The 20,889-nt window shown below is 37.3% G+C and overlaps 1 protein-coding gene across 1 annotated transcript in view; it reads right to left on the bottom strand.

Annotated features, from left to right (window-relative positions):
* Nucleotides 1-20,889, bottom strand: part of ST6GALNAC3 (ST6 N-acetylgalactosaminide alpha-2,6-sialyltransferase 3) — a 221,090-nt gene that overhangs the window by 107,603 nt on the left and 92,598 nt on the right. The window contains exon 2 of the mRNA XM_086753036.1: nucleotides 13,204-13,398. Coding sequence (XP_086609162.1) covers nucleotides 13,204-13,398 — 195 coding nt within the window. The remainder of the gene's footprint in view (nucleotides 1-13,203; nucleotides 13,399-20,889) is intronic.

A 20,889-nucleotide genomic window follows, 5' to 3' on the forward strand; every position in this document is an offset into this window, starting at 1 on the left:
AGTCTCCTTTGCTCTTAAACTATTGCAGGAAGCTGTGACCAGTGCTTTGCAAAGGGCGACAGAATTTGGGCTGTAAACCTGACAAAACACCAAATCTACTGACCAGGAAGGGAGTCTTGCAGACACACACACAGGTTCCACAAAGCACGAGAACCTGAGGTTTAATTTACAGTGATACTGGGAGCAAACCTAAACAGGCAATCTAGAAACACATTTGCTCTCCAAATCCTCTAGATCATTAAATAATAGACACCACCTCTATGTAGCACACTTTTTAAAGATCATCCTATCTCAAATGCAAAAATGTTAGTAGAAATCTAGGGCATCCTTAGGTAGACAAATACTTCATTGCATTCAGAAATAACTAATAGCTATGTAGAGAGATACTTGTACTAGAAAGAAACAAAAATGCTACATTCATGAATCCTCTAGCAATTTAAAAATTCAAACAGATTTTAAGATGTATTAGGCAATAATATCTACTCACTCACATCTAATGCAGAAATGCCTGTTAGTCACATGTAGTTGCTAAAATTATATTTATGTTTATAAAGATCTCCCCAGACAAACTAGATTTTTCAAAGAAAAATGACATGCTTAGTGAGTGAAGGGATATTACTACAGACACTTTGATAAAAAGACTGATTTTCAGGAAACAACTTCCTAGATAATTGGACAATTAATCTGAATGTACAAGAACTACAAATGTATATACAAATCAGGTGTTGTCAGTGTTAAATGAACTGCTAATTTCTTAACAGATCTGGCACATTCCATTATGAAAGCTGTTCCTCTAACGAACAAACACATTTAATCTACAAGAACGCTACTTCAGACTAAAGGGAAAAAATGATGGTCAAAAATCCTATTTCCAAGAATAACTCAAATCACTGTAATATTTCTCACATGAAGTGAAATAAACAAACCAAAAAAAACCACCACCAAACCCACAAACCAAAAAAAACAAAAAAAAAAAACTTTGTCTTTTAGTTGTAAACCTTTTTTAATTGGCCTCGTACAACACGTATCTTTGTGATCTTTTCCTCATTAAATCTGCCTTATCTTTACAAACGATCTCCAGGAGAAAATAAACGGTATTCACAAAAAGAGTGGAAAAGCATGAGGAAAGGAACAAGCTGGGCACCATCTTGGGAAACCATGAAGTGATTCATCTCATGAAAAAAAAAACACGCAAGACATTTGTGGAAAAATACATCCCAGGTAATTTTATATCTAGAAGCAGAGGTAACATATTATGCCATCTCCTCTCTCCCATTACAACTAAATGCCATGCTGAGTTCTAGGAAACTGAGACAGTGAGAAGTGAGGAAGGGGTGGGCATTTGCTATGGATAAATTAGGAAAAATAAGGATGAGTTTTGCTTGATACATCATGATAAAGGTGGAACTGCAAGTGTCTGTATATACTGGAAAAAAAGAAGAGAATGAAAAGTGGAAATATTTAAGATTTTTAAAGAAGCAGGAGATAAAGAACTATAAACAGCTGTAATGTTTCCCATATCTCAGTATGAGGAAAAACTGAAGTAGTGAAATATTAGTCCACCACATGATCTTCCAAGGGATGTGGGTAAAGGCCCAAGAATTGTAAATATAAAAGCAGACAGGTTAAAACCTGAGTTAATGTGGAATAGAGGTCAACCACATACTAGCAGGGAGATGGGCAGCCAAGTGGTTTTTTTCAGCTATAGGTTTTATTTTTTCTGCATGCAACTATTTAGCACACACTAAAACTAGCAGAAAAATATATGCATTATTCATGCTATTCATGGTAGATGCGCACTGTAGTTTCGGTGAACAGGACTGGAAGTAATACCAGAGGAAACAGAGGCCTTAAAGGAAGACACTAATCTCAGAAACCTCAGGGTGTCACTGTAATTTTTTTTTTTTTTTTATGGCTTCTGTTATAATAGTTAGGTTTGCAGAAAATGATTTCTGCACTATTCAGATAAACGACCTCACAGAAGGCCATTTCTTCCACGGGAAATGAAGAGTGGATAACACCCACCAGAACGGCAAGAAGCCATTTAAGAGCAAGTGGAGGGAGCTCCACAATGCTGGTTCCTATGTGATTATTAACAGCCTGAATATAACAAATGTTTTAGATTTCTCAACAGAATTTACCTCGCACTGTGGCCAGCGGAGGTGTTGCCATGGTTTAGCCCTAGTCATGGTCCGTTCCAAGCAGGAATCACAGAAACTAAACCAAGCAGCAAGCAAAGGAGTGAGAGAGAAAGCTACCCCCTGGCTTAGCCCCACTTACATGATGTTTATGGCATGGAATACCCTCTTCAGACAGTTTGGGTCAACTACTCCGGCTATATCCCTCCCAGCTTCCTGCGCCTGCACATGAGTGAGACCTGGGAAGTCGGACAGCATCCTTGGTCTCTTCAGCAAAAGAACAATAACATCAGTGTTTTTATCAACATTCTTCACATACCAAATCCCATACTAAATCCAAAACACCGCGGCTACTGAGAGGGAAATCAGCTCCATCCCAGCCAAAACCAGGACAGGTGGCAACTCATTTTAAATAGGAAACAGTATCACCCCATCCATTGCTTGAAAATGACTTCCCATCTACAATTATCTGTCAGCTTTGCCTTCTTATTTTCAGCTATCACCAGCCTCCAAACCTACAAAAGTCCATTTCTCCTTGATTCCTGTGCTCACCTACAAAATAATTTATTAGGAGTTACATACGCTTATCAAAGACAGACAGAATTCATGCAGAAATGAATGGCAGCCCATGGAAGCTGCTATATATCATCATATAATAGTGCCAACACTGCTGCCACAGTACCCAGACTGCCTTGTCCTTTGTCAATTAGAATAAAGTATTAGTGTTGTGCAAAGATTATTTTTGCTGTTATTCTGACAATAAAGTTCTGGCTAGAATACAATGGTAATAAGTGATAACCTATCAGGGACAGTAGATTCCCAATCATATTATGACAGTCAATCTGACTGTGCACATTTTACTTTTTGAAGATGACCAGAAGTGACTTGATACAAAAATGTTACTTGCTCTCTATGAACATGAATCCTTTGCAAATATGATAAACCTGAAGCAGTGAAAAGTACTTCGGTTCACACCAGGAACAGGACAGAAACTGCGGCTAGTTTGTAAGAGTTCCAGCCCGTTCCTCTGCCCATTCTCTTCTGAGTAAAAGATCAACAGATCAACAACGCAAATCATCATTTGCCTTACAGTAATTGTATCAGCTCCATCAGCTGTCACTGATACTGGTGATGACCAGGCACACCCAACACCAAGGACCAACCGGAGCAGAAATGAGTAGGACAGCTCCTGAAGGGACTGACCTGAATGGGCGACCCCCCCAGGACGGTCCCTTTACCTCCAAGGCAATCTCCTGTGGGATTCCCTGAAGGTCTGCCATTGAGAGGATTTAGGAAGAAACACCATCTACTACATGTTTGAGAAAGTTTCTCTGGCTTCTAACTAGAGAGCCTGTTAAGCCTTGAAAATACTGAGAACTGCCTATAATCAGCCTTTACGAGACACTGGCATGGCTGTAAATAAACCTTTTAGGGACTCACTCCATCTGAGAAAGAACTTATGCTTGTAAAGACATCAGAAAGAAACTTAAAAATGTACGTGAGCTCCGATGTGAGACACAGTTTTGCCATAGGTTCTTCTGGTTTAAAATCTATTCCTAGTTGCTTTTCCAAAGCCTGTCACTTGAAGACTGGATCAATAGAATGCATTCATCTTGGGGCCACATCTTGAGTCCATTCAGGAACCAAACCTCGTGCAGAATGCAGCAGTAGCTGGCTTAAGAACAGCCTCTCATCTCCTAAATCTCCAAGCTATCCCTTCAAAGCTGTCCTAAATGGCAGTATATTTTTGAAGAAGAGGTAATCTGATGATCTAATGAAAGAAATTTTGGGCAATGAAGGGCAAGCCAAACCAGAGAGGACAGAGGCTGAAGAAAGAAATCAGCAGTTTTGGATGACATGCACTGGATCTAAAAAAGAAGAGCTAAAATAGGATAGGAAAATAGGAAATAGGATAGACATTACAAGTCCATTACATGCTAGAAATAAGGTGACATGAGAAACTGTATTGTAAGCTAGAAAATGTTAATAAATCAATAAAATTAATGACATAAAAAACACCTGAGAACAAAATTGTCAGTCGTTGAAAAATTCCATAGTATACTGTATGTCATCAAACATAGGGTTATTGTTTTTACCTGAAGGCCAAACTCCCTCGGTGTTTTATTTCTATTGTGGGATATTTGCCAGCGCTGATCTAAGCTTTCAGGGCAGTGGCCCTAGAACTACTTTGGGGTGACTCCTGTCCATGCAGTCAGGCATTTCATAGGACTCTGAAGGCATCTGAAGAAATGCTTAGAAAAATACTTTTTCAACTTGATGCATTTCAGAAATTATATTTTCTCTTTATAAACATGAATCCTAGGCATCAGTACTCAAAAAGGCAGAAGGGAGGGAGGGTGGTAGCATCACTGAATTAGAACCAGGGAAATCAGCCCAAACCAACTTGCCCTTTGGCTGGTATAATATTAATATAAGGCCCTTGAGCATTCTTTGCAGCCTCTAACCGCAAGCAGGTTCTGCCCCCAGAGAAATATTGATCCAAGACCTGTGGCATTTCCATCAATTTCAAATCCAAAACTCTGGGTCCTAACTACAAGAGACTCCTAAAGACAAATTCAAGAAGCTGTACTTCAAAAAATGATGCTATTACTTGTGGAAAAGAGAACGTGACTGGTATGAACAAGGTAAAGGCAGTAATATGCATCCCTGGAGTTGGGGATAAAAATGGAGGATGAATTGTTGTTATTAAGTGGACAATCCCAAAATCACTCTAATAATTTCTCTGCACTTGTTTTCCAAATTTAATTTAACACTGTATTTATTCACCTAATTGGCACGCCAACCGCTTTTCTGAGTGACAAGAAAGAAGACATTACTGTAATCTCTGACTAGTTGAATATGAAAAATATATCAAATGGGGAGGAGGAAAAATAAAGACGGAGAAAAGAAATACTACAAATAACACAAAACTTCTTTTTCTCCCCACCCTCCCCAGACTGAACTGCTTTCCATTTTAGAGTGCAGCCCCGTGGACATAATTTACCATGAACTCTTCAATGTTAGTGGTAAAATCACTTATGGGTTTAGAGGTAGTTCAAAAATTATTATGATGACTAAACAAAATTTACAGCTACACCCACTCCTCACAGCTCCTTGTTACAGATACTGTAACTGTCAAGGAGATCTCCAAGATGCATGTGATGCCAGCACAGTAATATCAGTAAGGGGCATGAGGTTTTCGATATGACAGTCATGCAGACCCTCTTACAGACCAAATAACACATATTTGGTGCTTATTAATTACGGATTAATGTATTCAGCCAGACAAGAGAGATTATCCCACAAAAAAGCAATTATTGCTGGTGCAAGCTGCATTTGCTCTAAGAGGGTCTCTGAGCTAATGTCTCTCTGTGCAGCAGTTACACCAGTCCACCTGTTCCAGCCTGATCTGCGAGCAGATAGCACAGATTAACAGCTCAAAAATGCATTTAAGGTTCACATTTTAATCTAACAAAAAGCCTAAGAGAAAAGGCTCACATGGTAGAAACTTTCCACCAACTCAGAGCACAATAAAAAAGACAAAACTCTGCATTCAATCCGCACGCAGAGCCTTGCAGCAGAACCTGAAGCTGCCAAACATCAGCTGTGACAGATGGCCACACGAGCACACTTGGAAAGCAAAGGCTTTCAAGGAAGATAGCTGTGGCTTTAAAACTAGCTGGTAATTGGCATGATTGCCAGTGTGAGGAGTCTGTCTCTTGAGCAAGTTTTAGCTGCCATGTTTACGTGCGCACCCGTGCCTGTACGTGTGACTGTGTGTGGCTGGCAGGCTGCTGCCCTGCAGGGAGCATTAACAGCCGCGGGTCAGCCCAGCGCTCCGCATCTCTGCCAGAGCAGCTCTGTTGGGCAAGAGCTCAAAGAACCCAAATTGCTGATGGCCATAGCCAGCAGAAACCCCTTGTGTAGAACCATTATATGACGAAAATTCCATTTTCACTGGCTCTTTTTGCTCTGTGGTGTATTTTATACACCAGTACAAAGTGTACCTTAACCATCATCACTGCATCCAAAACTAGCAACACTTTGCTGCAAAGGATACCTTGAATCTCTATGAGAAATGGACTCCAGGTACAAAATCAGGAGGGTAACACTTAACTTCTTATGACTGAAATATCTTAATTTTTAAACAGCAGCAAGGGGATGATATTCAGTGAGTAAATGATAGGGCACTGCTCGCCCAACTGATGAAATGGAACACCAAGACGACACCTTGCTTACTATTAATGCAAACCAGCCCATCCTTCATTTAGCAACTATTATTGACAAAAGTTGAAATCACATCATGGTAACAGAATTCAGTTCTCATTCAGAGTAAGAGCAGTAAGTTCCTCCTTCCTCTCCTTGACCACAAGCCTCATCCTCATCTGCTCATTACACTGGTGAACCCACCTTTTCAGTCTTTGCCAGTGGTTTGGTCTCATTCAAGAAGCTATTACATCAAACCTCTCTGCTCCTTTCTTTACCAGTCCAAAGAATACTCCATTCACTTTGTCTGCTCCATCTGCCACTTAACTAGAACAAAACTTTACCGATAGGAGTTTGTCTATCAAGCTGGCTAACAGCAAAACTTAGGTCTGTCTCTGTATTCCAAATGATCTCAAGACAATTTTCAGTGTCATGTCTCTCATTTGGAGAGGTATTGTTCACAATTCTCACATGGAAAAACAACTGGCACCTTCTCACAGGGAGTCTAACATTATCTAATATAAGCCTCCCCTTCACTAGCAATTAAAAAAAAAATCCTCAAGAAGGTGGGAGAAATCTCTGGAAATTACATATAACCAAGGTAATGGCAAATCTATGCCACCAGGCATCTTTTCTGGTATGACCTGAAAGCTCCATTCAACAGATCAATCCAGCTCACAACTGTGCATCATAGACATTTATTTTTACCAGCTCAGATTCTTTAGAGATTGACTTTTGATGGCACAGTTCACTGGCTGATAGTAATCTCTTCTCAAGTCCCTTAGTCCTTTTTTTTTTTTTTTTTCAAAAAAAGCAGAGCTGCCACACAGGCAGCACTGCTTGACTCATCACATCCAGGCTGTGTGGGGCACATTTAATTCCTTTGTATAGAATACTCGATATATTTATCCTGACTCTTGACTTTTTCCTCATGAGACACTATCAGAGTTGTGGCAGCTTTAAAAACCTAAGCTAATTCCATATATACAGAAGGAAAAAGGCTGAACTGGCAGGATTTACTCCACTGAGGACACATATTATCTGTGCTCCCTCCTCTCCTGTAGATTCGTTACAGCCTGAGTGGTTTCAAGTGGACCTCGCATCTTATTCTGATGGTTCTTTCCTCTCCCAGGCAAAAAGGGGGCTGGAAGGAGGAAGAGGGCAGTGAAGATTCTGGTGATAATCTGTTTAGTGAGGTCTATATCTGTAATATAAGATATGCTCCTGGAATTGTTCATTTGGCGATTAAAGTCTTTGGCAGGAATTTTATTTTCAAGTGTGTGCCAGGAATGGGAGTTCTGGTATAGGTAGAAAACACTGGGGGGCGGGGAGCGGGGATGGGAATCAACAACCCACCACATAAATCTCTCTCAGAAGTGTAATAAGCAACATGATTGTAATTAACATGTTATGTAGCTTATTCTTCTGTAATATTTCCAAGAAAAGTTGTTCCTGAAAATTCATATTTCAGCAGCAGAAAAATACCCAGAAGAATATATGGCATGTTTAGTTTTGCTTCCATTATTATCACAATTATTATTATTACATTATTACTGAGCAACTGATACAAATCTGTGGTTTAGAAAGGATATAAATTATAAATGACTATGAAATAGATGACCTTTTCTTAACAAAATATCCTATGAATTCTTAAGCTGTAACAATGAACAAGATCCCAAAGGAAAGATAAGATGGAAGTCATGACTGTGTCAGAAATTAAATACTAAACCAACTTTCTGTCACAGTGAGTTCCAGTTGATGTAGCTCTTTAGTCTCTCTACGACCCAGTTCTTTACAGCAAAAGTATGAAACTAAGATCTCTGAAGTTAGCTGAATACACCATGGAAGTCCACAGTCTGGTACCTTCTGCTTTGACATGAAGCCCAATGCTATTTCCCAAGTTTCTCTTCATGGTGTTATTCTGCATCCATCACTAACAGAGGCAAAATGTAAATCTTTCCAGGTTGATCACTAGGCTTTACTTATTTTTAGTATTTCATATAAACATTTCCGTTCTTCGTAATTTTTTTCTTACTTCCTAGATCTGGAAATAAACTACTGTTAAAACATCCATCACATTCATTGCTTTCTTTGTGCATTTTTAAATCTAGCTATTCATGTTTTATAAGAACACGGGGTCTCACGATTGGTACGGGTCCTTCCTATGATTGTTCCTAACGTGTTTGACAACTCTGCTTTTGTTATTGTTGAAATGGTATGTGCCTTATCTTACCTCAGACAGCACATCACATAGACTGTATTTCTGCACGTTATGTGAGTTTTCCTCTATACTTGAGGTGCTGTTGTTTTTTAATACAATTACTTTATTCTGTCAGGAAAAAAAAAAAAAAAGGACTATGCAAATATGTATACGGTCTCTAGCCTCCCCGTATTTTTACTCATATCTGGGATATTTCACTTGTGGAAACCTCCACTCATTTCAGCTGCATTCTACCGCAGAAATTCTGGCAAAAAGAAAAAAAGTAAACTAGACTTAGGCTGTACGTTCACGTGTATATGTGGCTATCTGTGCCACAACCAGTAAGCAGTTAATGCTTGTATACTGCGTTTGTTCAGGTTACGGGACAAAATGGTATGTGATAATGTAATCCAAATTTATTTCTTCAATATCAGCATAGCGCTGATCAGTTTTTCAGTAACAATAGGATTAAAAAAAAAAAAATTCTTAACTGCTACAATGCATGTTCCTTTTATCTGGTGCTCATCACTGTACTGTGAGATTCTTCAGTGCTCATGACACAAAGGCTCTTCTCTCCCTCAGAATTCATTTTAGATGAAGCCATTAGATCTCACAGTTGCAGTTTAATGTAGGGATTTCAGGTCATCTTAGAACTTACCCTTTTCCAAGAACATTTTTAATCTTTGTATAGTACTTGAATATACTTCTTATAATTATGTTTCAAGTGTTATTGCAGCTATATTTCTGATTTTACATATGTAAGAAAATGCTATATTATTTTAATACTGACGGTAGAGTAAAAATCTATTCAATATTCACCTTTCAGGAAGCACAATCAAATATCCAAGAACACTATTAGACTTGCCTAGCACAAAGTTTCAAACTGCTAATGGGTTTTAAATTGATGTCATAATGCTGCAATTTAAATACATGATGTTCATTAATTTTTCTGGAATCCTTTGCAGAGTAGGAGTGGTACGAGAGAAGGAAGAAGGCTATATTTTCTATACCTGCTTCTTTTTATCTGTTGCCCATTTCTGATACACAAGAAGAATCATTACATCAGCTGGGGGTGGGGGGTGCCATTTACTCAAACGGCAATAAATTTCAATTAGGTAACCACTGTGGAGTTGTATCAAAGTAATATTTTCTGTGAAAAAAAAATACCAGAAATAGGATAAAAGTAACTAACACAATAGGCGTGACATTTCTTTAAGATGGATTTCATGGGACCTATCACCAAAAATCCATAGGTAAGAAGTAGAGGAAATCAGGGACAGAAAGGTCATCTTGCCCATACACCAAGGTCAAAATTGATACACTTGACCAAGAGAGCAATATTGCAAACTAGGCAGCCATAGTCTCTCACAAATCTCATGGATTCCCAACAGATGTGGACACTGAAAACGGAAAAGAGGACTACTAAGGGATCCTGTTCTCTTGAGGGAAAGGAGACCTGGCACTGGATATAAATTTTCTAGGTGAAAAATCAGCTATTTCAGAAATATCTCAAAAGTCAAACTAAAATGTGTCTAGACATAATGGGCCATCTCTTTATATTTTAAATATAGTACATTTACTATACATAAAGTCAGTTTTTCCAAAGCTGTTGCTATAGCTACAAATCAAGGAAACCATAGCAACAAGTCTGTATTATGTACAGCCTTAATTAGATATTAAGTTATATCTCTCTTTACATTTTATATTAAATATTCCCATACAATCTAGTTATCGTAATCTTAAAATTTTTCAGACTTTTTAATAATAAAAATTTCATAGTATTGTACTGTCAAGTCAAATACACAACACCCTAAAAATATGTCCTTACTGCATTATTGTGATCATACCTAATAATATACACATCACTGTTTTTTACTTGAGATAAACACAGACGTTCGTATCACCGTACTTCCTGATCTTCTTTAATATAAATCATTGATCACTTCAGCCTTAACCATGAAGTAATTGATTTTCCATCATCTCATAAGGTTTTCAAGTCTCATCCCACTCAGTCTTACCTTAAAAGAAACCAGCTCCTCCTAACTTTAAGTTTTTCCCTATGGATTAAAGTCTTGGGTTTGTTTTTTTTTTCCCTTTTTCATCAGGAAGTAAGGAAGCATGTGAGGGAGGGACAGGAAAGGTAGAGTACTAGTTCATCTAGACTTCCTAGCTTCCCTGTCATGTCACATGACTGATTGGGTTGGTGGCAAAATTAGTCTAATTACTCTGTTTTGTTGACCATGTATTATGTTCTAGTTAAGTACGCTGAGGAATTGGGATTAGAGAGCCCTGGCATGCTGCATGCAGCCAGGCCTCAGAGAAACAGGTAAAGCAGAACAGAGAACAAATGTGAGGAGAAGGAACAGAAGGGAGTGCTACTGTACAGCAGGAGACATGTAGGACCCAGTAGGGTGACAGGCTTCAAAGGACACCCTAGAAGACTATGAACACATTCAACAGGTGTGCATAGATACTCTCAACAAAAGACAAAAGAGAAAGCTAAAATCGTGTGTTTAAAAGCCACCTATCTTACCTTTCATCATCTAATTTTCTGATAATTCATTATGGTATAGTTTCCTCACCTTTTGGTCCTTGCCCTTTGTGATGGCATTTGTCCCCTTTTGCAATAACCTTGGCCACATTTGTTTAGGGCATTAGCTGCATTCACAGACTGGACCTTCCGCTTGTCCTACATACTATAGTAGCATAAAAAAACCCCAGAAAATAATATCTCGATTCTATGAAATAAGCAGAAATTCAAGGTATTTGGCATTTACAGAAATGAGAGATCTGTGGTTTTAATCTCTATGAACAATTGAGAATTGCTGGCCATTTTAATACAAATAGTATACAAATGCATATTTTATAAAGCAATTTGTGTTACAAAAATTGTAGTATGAGAAAGCTATGAGTGAGAGTTAGGAACATGAGCTGTGTAAAAGCTTTTCACATGGGCAGCACAATAAAACTCCCTCGCACAGGGAATAATTAAGTCAGAAGATAGTGCATTCACAATTAGCAAGGCATGTTCAGTTTCTTCATTATCATTTTAATTAGCAAATATTAATGTAATCTGCAAATACAAGGGGGAAAACAATTAAAATTACTAAGTTTAAGGAGTCCTTCATGACCCAAGCTAAATTGAGACAAATGTCTTACTAATCGATACTGGTCACCAACTTTCAGGGCATTAATTTCCATTTACTGTTAGAACTTCCAAGCATGTTATCAAATTTAAGAATGAATTAAGGCTTCCACAAGCTACATCTAACCTCTGATGAAGGCAATGGTGAATAAAAATGGATTAGCATGCTCCTCTCCTCTCCAGTTATCAGTTCAGACTGATAGTGATCAAGTGACCGTGGCAACTCTGCCTCATTCAGATTCTGTGCCTGCCACTGTGGCAATAACCCAGGGACATGCAGAACACACCGCCCTCTCATTTTTAGTGGGTTCCTGGCTCTTGTTCATTTCACTGGGACTAGGATTCACATCCTAACTCAGATTTTCTTTCAAACACTTGTCCTCATTCTGCTCTGTAAATAATGTACTTTGGCCTCCAATATACTCAATGCTGCATCTTACAGAGACAACAATTAAAAGATATAGAAGTTTAAAAGAATCTGCCTCCTAAAAGCTATAATTCTCTCTCATTCTGATTTTCATATTTAATGCTCTAAAGGTAAAATAACTTGTCCAATACACTTGTAAGACCAAATATCACGAAGTTGTAAAGTATTTTCATTTTCTGTAGAAGCTGTTTTGAATTCCATTCATTAATTGCAATTTTATAAAGAAAAACAGGCAGCAGTAAGTCTGATAGTATTTCTCATGACTGACAGATTCAGAAACAACTTTTAGAAAGAGTTAATTTTTTTATGTTAGCTTATATTGCAAGTTTGCATCTGTTATAAATAGTACACAGAAGTAGAGAGAGAGCGCAAGAGTCTGAGGCAAAAGCACCACTACTACCAAAATCCAACAATGTAATTAGATATTTTGCCAAATGAGTTTAAAGCAAGAGTCCCTGTAAAATATAATTTTATCACACAAATATTTTTATCATACAGCAAGCAGATACAGACCAAAGCATTTTAAAATACAGACTAGAAATACATACCTGGCTTTCAAATAGCTACCAAATATTAACGTAATACGTTTCAGAAAAATCCAGTAAACCTCTAGCTCTATAACTTTTCTGCACTCACATATGTCCATTTCACAAATCATCTCCCCTTTTCCTCTTCCACGCACATACAACACAAATAAACTACTTCTTCCGTGGGTATCCCAGGCAAAATTAAACATTTTTAGGACTTTATTAGAAACACACACAAGAAAAATTCCCTTTGAGTTAAAGGGACTGAAGGCTTGAAATTAATCTGAAAAATTCTCTTGCTTGTATAAATACCAGTTTTCACTGCAACAAAGCATGATTTTGAGGTCAGCTTACTGCTTTCTCCACTGCAGACATGACAGAAATTTTAAAAATTCAATCATTATTTAAATGGTAGCACAGATTTAAAAGACCCTTTGCTCACAAACATGGCTTGCTTCAGTTTTCACACTGGGCAGGTTGGTAGAAAAGCAATTATGTGAGATCAGAGAAAGAGAAGTCTACTGATCCATTTTTGCTGTGCTCTTGATACCAGGTCTTACCTCTTGTGTTTTCACATTTATATATCCATAATGTGTTCTCAGAGGCTGCCTTTGGCCATTAGAAAACGGTATCCATTTGACACTGGTTTGTCCAAAGCAGTTTAGGATCAAAGGGAAAGTCACTTCATTTGTGAGACGAATGATGATCAGACAGAGGAATGCTGCAATGAGACTCACAGCAACAACAGACTTTCTCTGTAATGAAAAGAAAAAAGAAAATGAATTATTAAAATTAAAACTTGGTTTTAACAAAAATATGTATCTTCCATTGTAGGATGAGGGAAAAACACTTTAGAAAGCTTTGTGTGAAATTATTTTTCTGGTAGTCATTTTACTGTGGGAGCACAAGGAGACAGGTGACAGGATCATTTGGTTTCAATAAATTTGCATTTCAGAGGTTTTGAGAGTTTCTTTAAAACCAAGTTGGAAATGAATCAGTTTTGCTCAAAAAAAAAAAAAAAAAGCCAGCTTTTTTTTTTGTTGTTTCAAAAAACATCAGTTTTAAATTTTATTTGTATTTGGAATGAAGATTTTTATGTAAAAATCCACACTAAAGTCTCCATTCCAAATCATCAGTGCTCTAGACACACGACAAACATACGAAGTGAAAATGCCATTTGCAGCATACCACACAAAGTTTATTGTGAAGAAGATCATCCCCACAGATGGTATTTATTGTGTGTTAATTTTAAATCATTCCCATGCAACAAAACTCATACTCTAACTTTAAATATTTTACAATAAATGTGAAGTCAGCACAACATTCTGCCTTATTCCAGGTTCACAAATTTACAAAGTAAGGTATTATTATTTTGGACAAGCTCACATTGTTAATAATGTAACAGATCTGAAGGCTGTATCTAATTAACCTTTACTTTCCACCTCTAACCTATCCAGTTGATTGGACTGGTTCACGTAACTAGAGAATGATATTGACTTTTTCTCTGGGTGACTTTCCAGTCTGCAGGAGAAAAAACTTACAAGAGATATTGTGTTCCCCTAATTTTTAGCTATTTTTTAAATACTGCAGTCAATTACTTCTAGACAAATCAGTTAAGGATAAAGTGTGTTAGTTGGCATACGTAAAGATTCTAGGTATGATACTCTATCGTGAAGGTTATTTGAAGATTTTACCTGAGGGAATGGAACAATGATAATTTACAAGTGTTTTTACTGTAATTAATTACACTCTAGCTTTACCTAATTTGCCACAGTTGAATCACTCTCCTGAATGTAATTCTATCTCTCTAAAAAGTAACAGATATAGAAAATAGAGAGGGGAAAAAAAAATATTTGCCTAAGGGCTTACATAAGTATATAGTAACACTTAATGCCGGATGGCAGAATCTGATCAGTCCAATTCCTGTCTACAAATGTCACCAACTAACAGGAACCAGCAGAGCACGTATTTAAGACAGCTTTTGTACACGACTGCAATAAGATTGCACATGCTGCAATGGCGATGGAGCGGTGAAAAGCAAGCTCTTACTGCAAACATATAAGATGACTCTGTTCTTTGCTTGGAGATTCATTTGACATTCTGCAAAAACTAAAATTCAAAATGTTGAGCAGAAGAAACAATGATATTTACACAACAAACATACTGGCAAAGACGTAGACAAAGCTTTACTGCACACGAGCACACAAGGCCTACCGGCCCACGCACAAGGCCTGTAGGCACTGCTGCCGTGCTTTGGTTCAGTTTCCGGACACTGAAAATAGCGAGAATCACAAAGAGCACACAGCAAATTTGAAGGGATATTACTGAACTGCCACACACAAGAGTTATCAAAACAGTACATTATGGGGGTCAATTGCGTGGCTGGAGTTGTTTTGATTTATTAGGAGGCTGCAATTTATACAATAAAAGCAACAAAAAAAAAACCGAGATGGAAAACTTGGGTGAATGAGGTCACTGTGAGGAGAAAGGGAAGAGGATGATGAAGGCGAGAAGTATTGTGGCAATGCGACTCAGTGAGCAATCTTAATCAGCTAATGGCTGCGCAACGGCAAATAAAACCCAGCAAATCCTCCGAGCGCAGTTCAGCAGCCACAACCCAGTCACAGCTTTCAGAATTCATGGAAGCCACTGCACTGTTCATCAGCTGCGTTAAAACAGATTTACATTAAATTGCAATAAACTGGCTGGAGAGCACTTCTGTGTCACTTCTCTTTGTACCAGATGGAGTCAGAAATGTTTAGCTATATATCAGGGCCTTGTAAGTGTTAAGAGCAGCCAAGATATGCAGTGCAAGAGATAATCAAAAAGCAATGAGAAGGATTGTAAATTAGTCATATTATTTACTGCAAATCAGAATTAAGATATTGCAAATATTTAAAGGGGAATCTAGAATCTCATTCCACTACATGAGCATACTTCAATCAAAACATCCACAGCAGGAAGCCACTACCTGATTTCCACATATTCTATCTTCCCAGTTTGTTCAATGCCATTTTTTTACTTCCTTTCTTTTGTGCAGATATTGCAAACACTGCAATCAGTCTTGTGTGCTTCTCACAGGAAGCTGTTCTAAAGAGCTTCTGCCCCAAGAATAATTCAGATTGTGTAGCAAGACTTCTTGGCCTTCGTTAGGATGCCATCTGATTTTTATATTCCTTCTCTTTAAACACAGTGCACTACAGGAGGAAAGAAAAAATCTGTAGCCTTCTTTTTTTTTTCTTATGTAAGAAAATATTATTTGAAAAAGAAAACAGCAAAGATTTTTCCATGTGTTGCCTAGCCAGAAAGAACCTGCACTAACTAGAACAGTGCAACAAGAGAAAGGAATTTTTACAACACAAAGGAATCAAGGCATCTGATATAATTGTTTTGGAAAAAAAAAAACAACATCTACCCATATGCAAACACAGTGCCTACTTAGTAACTTGCACAAAGGAAGCTCGTGTTAAGGACTCACCTCCCCTATAATTTTTATTAATGGCATAAGATCCAACAACAAGCGTTCTATGAGGGAAAGACTATTGCAAATTGGAATTTCAGTGACTCTATAAATTTCACTGTAAAAACAGTGAAAAACAACAAAGCACCTACTTATATTTTTACCCTTCTTAAGCATCAAATACAGCAATCTGCTCAGTGGCCAAGAGTATTCTAATGGGCACCTCTAAAAGGAATTTGTTCCTCTTAAGTTCCTCCCTTCTTTACCTGCTCAAGAAAAAAAAAAAAAAAAAAAAAACATAGGCACTATTTGTCAGTAAGTGCTTCTTGTAAAATCTCCCTTTCTGCAGGTTTTGTTATCTTTCCTCTGACAAAACTTAAAATTTAGCATTGGAGACTCCAGGAATTCTACATCACATTAGGATATGACAGAGAACTGTGAAGCTATATATAGGGATGAATATCAGACTCTAATTTGTCTTCAAATTTCTCTGCATCAACATTTTAAATACTTACACATCCTACCATTGGGAGAGCTAAACCAACATTAATTAGCAAGTCTGCACAGAAAAAAAAAATCTTATTCCTTCTTAATTTTCAGTTCTCATGAGTGCGAATAATCTCTTAACAAAAGAAATGTTTCTCTAACATGGAAACATCCCTTGTAAAAATCTCAATCAATCTTTACGTTTTCCTAGGTAATATAATGTAGACGTTTTGATGATGTTGACATTTAATTTTAAAAAAATGTACATTCAGTTATAAACATTTTTAATACATATTCACTGAGGAGTAAAAAATAAGACATTTTAACCAGTTTCTTAGCTGGATGACTTGCATGGTATGTTAGCTTTTATAACATTTTATTTCATTCACTGTAGTACATGACTAGTCTAGATGACAGTTGCAAGAAGAAAATTACCATAATTACAAATATAGGATCCTATAGCAGAAGCGTGATGGACTTTACTATTTGCTAATGACACTAAGTCTAAGTAGCTGCTCATTCAGGCTTGTTAGTGTTTTTGTTTTTTTTTTTTTTAAAAAAAAAAAAAGTGGACATACCTCAGATTGCAATACCTGGGACCCCACTGGGTAGAAAGCACACACGAGAACTAAACAGTTTATTCTCAACTCTTTTTGCTCAATCCCCACAATAATATAATCCTAGTTTTGGTTTCAGTTGTTTCTCAGACACCAAGCTCATTCTCTCTAGTGTGTATATCAAAATCAATAAGCAGTAGGCATGATTCACACTTCTAAGGATTCAATTTATATTTACATTGTTAAAATAAGAACTGAAATCAAAACAGGAGTGTCATAGTACTATGCAGGCTACAATTTCATGGAAAACTTGAAAAACTTCACAGAAATAAAGTAATAACAACAGTACGTATATGTGTGTGTGTGTACACACACACACATGATATATTTGGCGACATGGTCCCTCATACTATTTATAACCTTCATATCACCTGGTTTTGGCTATTCACCAATGCCAGGGTGATTCATTAGCTCCAATTTGGCAAGAACTTGACAGCTTGAACAAGTTTTAGTCATTTTTCTTTCATAATCTGTTAAGAAGTGTGAGATGACATGACCATTTTTTATGGTTCAATAATGCCTGATAGAATAATACGACACAAACATTTTTTGTGTTGTGTACAGTTATCTAGCAGAGAGAAAGAAAGGAAATACTTTCAGCATAAGAAGGAAATTTTGTAAGTTGTAAGTTTTACTGAGGCATGTACGAAGGATCTTTATTCTACTTTCTAGCCCAAGAGCAACAGCCTGCCACTTAGAATGTATTATATGGCAGAGATTATCAAACCACTTTACAAACAGTAATAAAACCCCATCCTAGTGAGATTAACAGTAATAACCCATTTCACAGATGCATACAGAGGCTGAAAGCAACTTCCCTAACATCACAAAGAAATCGACAGAAGCTACTTCTGAACTTTTATTCTGCAACGATGTTGTTTCTCAGGTTTATTGTTTTTATTGTAACTAACTGCCTGAATTTGTTAAGTGCCAAAGTTGAATATGATATTATGGAAGACTCTAGTAAAGAACCCTTGGAACCAGTGAAGTTCCATGCACCAAAGTGTCATTGAAAATAAAGCTTTTTTTTCAGAAATTTGTTTTTTACAGTATTCATTTTTTTCTGTTATGTTCATGGATGCATGATAACACTGCGCTTGGAAGGACAAATCAAAGGTAAAGCCTTGTATGAGAGCTTTGAGTTTCTCAGATGACACAATATGCAGTACTATTGTATTAGTTTCACAATACCCACCTTTATGAGCATGCCGAATAACTCAATCACTTTTTTAATATCTCTGCACATTATACGATTTTTACTATAGTGCTGATGCAGGGTTTCAGGTTTTTTACTCAAGTGTAACACCAATTGAAAACAATCATGACTACACTTACTCAATTTGTTTCATTTTGTAGACCACTGTTTAAAAATAGTTTTATTTAATTTTCTCTTTTATAGTCTTGAGCATCCTCTTTGAATGCTGCTTTCTGTTACAACAGAGCATAAAATGAAAATTTTTCAACACACTAGTTCAGGATACCTTACTGATTTCACTAGTATTGGAAATAAATATGCCTTCCAGCTATTTCTTTTGTCCTGAACCTCCCTTTAACAGGGCTGCTGGAGGGATACTCAGGCAGGGGTCCTCGAAGTTTTCAAAAAGCAAGTAAGTCTACATAGCAATGATCCTTTTAGAAACAGACATGTGTCAAACAACATTTGCATAAAATCAGTAGCTGAAGATTTACTTTCTTCTCCTCCAGAAGTGAAAGTTAACCTGAATATGTTCAAAGGCTCCACAGGAGATGGCTGTCAATGTTTCTCTCTCAAGAGAAGAGAACAAAGCAGGTAAGGGCTTACATCAGAAGTAAGATCTGGTTTGGGTTCAAAAACCAGTAAAATTAAGATTAAAGCAATTTTTTTTTTTCCTGGAAAAGGGCACCTCTGCTAAACTGGAATGTAAGCAGACAGGAAGCTGAGGAATAAGAGCAGAAATAAAGTTCAGTGATGGAGAAGCAAGGCAAGAAATGCAGCATACATAACAATAGATAGAAGACAGACAATGAAAGAAACATGACTTTTAGCTGTCTGTATGGCCTGAAAAGTATTTCTACTAATAATGTACCCTGAATCAAGACTGTGTTCATAGCTTATGTTGTTTGAGAAGGCATGAATAGAAGACACATTACTTGCTGCATGCCTCCTCTGTAGGAGCTCTGGCCTTTTTTATAGCTAACGTAACTGAAGAGCTCTCAAGAACAGAGCCCATTGTACCTTCTTTGTCATTGTCATTTTTTGAAAATTTGTTACATAATTCATTTTTCACCATGATTCACAACACAGTCCCATACAAATGGTGGTGTATCTAGTTTCATAACAGCTCGACACAGTATTTTCACAGCAAAATAAAACATGCTCAAACATCTCCTTCATTATAGCCAAAAATTGGCAGAGCGCGCTCAGGCTCACCGGGGTAAGACCTGAGCAATGAACAAAACCAGGAATCAGCACAGTATTGTCCAAACAACTGATGTAGCAGCAGAAGTCTATCTTAAGAGCCTCCACTGTTTATGTATAGGAGGATTATGGCTATTGACATTTAGTCTCAGGTAACTGCATAACTTTATTCATGCAGCATTCCCAGCAGAAATAGTACACATATTTGGGTAGTAATATGAAATTATGTAAGGTGAAGAACTTCAAAGTTTCAAGGAATAATTGCTGGAAGTATTTTGAAGGTCTCCCATATGCTATCATTCATAAGAAGTTACTACATTTGAAAAGTCTCAGTAATTCTGAGCCCTTCAAATTGCAAAGCATTGCCAGATTTCAGGAATTAATTCCCTCTTGCCCTAAACTCAAAGCCTGGTAAGAAGAAGCATTTTTTTTATCTGGAGGTATTCTTATCCCTTAAAGTGATTTCAGACTTTCCAGCACTTTGAGTTCTCCGTATCCTATAGTGGTTGTTTCTTCCACTCCTTTCCTGCTTACTCAAAGTTGAATTTGTATTTCCTTCAGCAGTCTACTTCTGGCCTAGGGTTCCCTATGCAAACAGCCTCTCCCCCCAACGAGGCACAAACACAAATTAGCACAGCTCCAAAGTTCACCAATCACAAGTCACAGTACCACCAAGGCAACCTAAATTTGAGCCAGGCATGCTTTTGGCCAGTCTGCTACTTCATTTTATACTGCAACTGAAAGCTGTCCAGTAGCGAAAAAAATCTAGCCCATTAAAATGCCCATGGCAAAGAATCTTACTTTAAATAAGATTGTTGATTTTTCATTCTATAAGATCTGTTAAGAATATTTAATCTAAAACTGCTGTTACTGGTTCATCAATGTCCTTCACAACCAGGGTGAACTTCAACAGCAGCTGTAGATGCACATTATAGAAATACTAATGCATGATAACACAGTACTTAAAAGGGGAAAAAAGCCTCTGCGGTACAGCTCTCAAATGGCGCTTTTTAATTTTTTTTACTCTGGATTATTGCCCAGCACTTCTTATCAATAGCTTGGCAAGCTTTCAGACACACACACACAGGCTGATGTACACTTCCCTATAATAGAACTGCTGGTACAAGAATTTGTGATCTTTCAACCTGGCAGTTGGTTGTTACTACTTATTGAAGTACTACCTGATTGTAGATATTTTTCACCTGCTGAGAAAAAGTTCAAAGAAAAAAACACCCATATGTATTAACTCTTGCCCTGCCAGATATACCTCACATAGATGACCTCT

The sequence above is a fragment of the Chlamydotis macqueenii genome, chromosome 8, assembly GCF_036417535.1.
Source record: "Chlamydotis macqueenii isolate bChlMac1 chromosome 8, bChlMac1.mat, whole genome shotgun sequence".
Taxonomy (NCBI): domain Eukaryota; kingdom Metazoa; phylum Chordata; class Aves; order Otidiformes; family Otididae; genus Chlamydotis; species Chlamydotis macqueenii.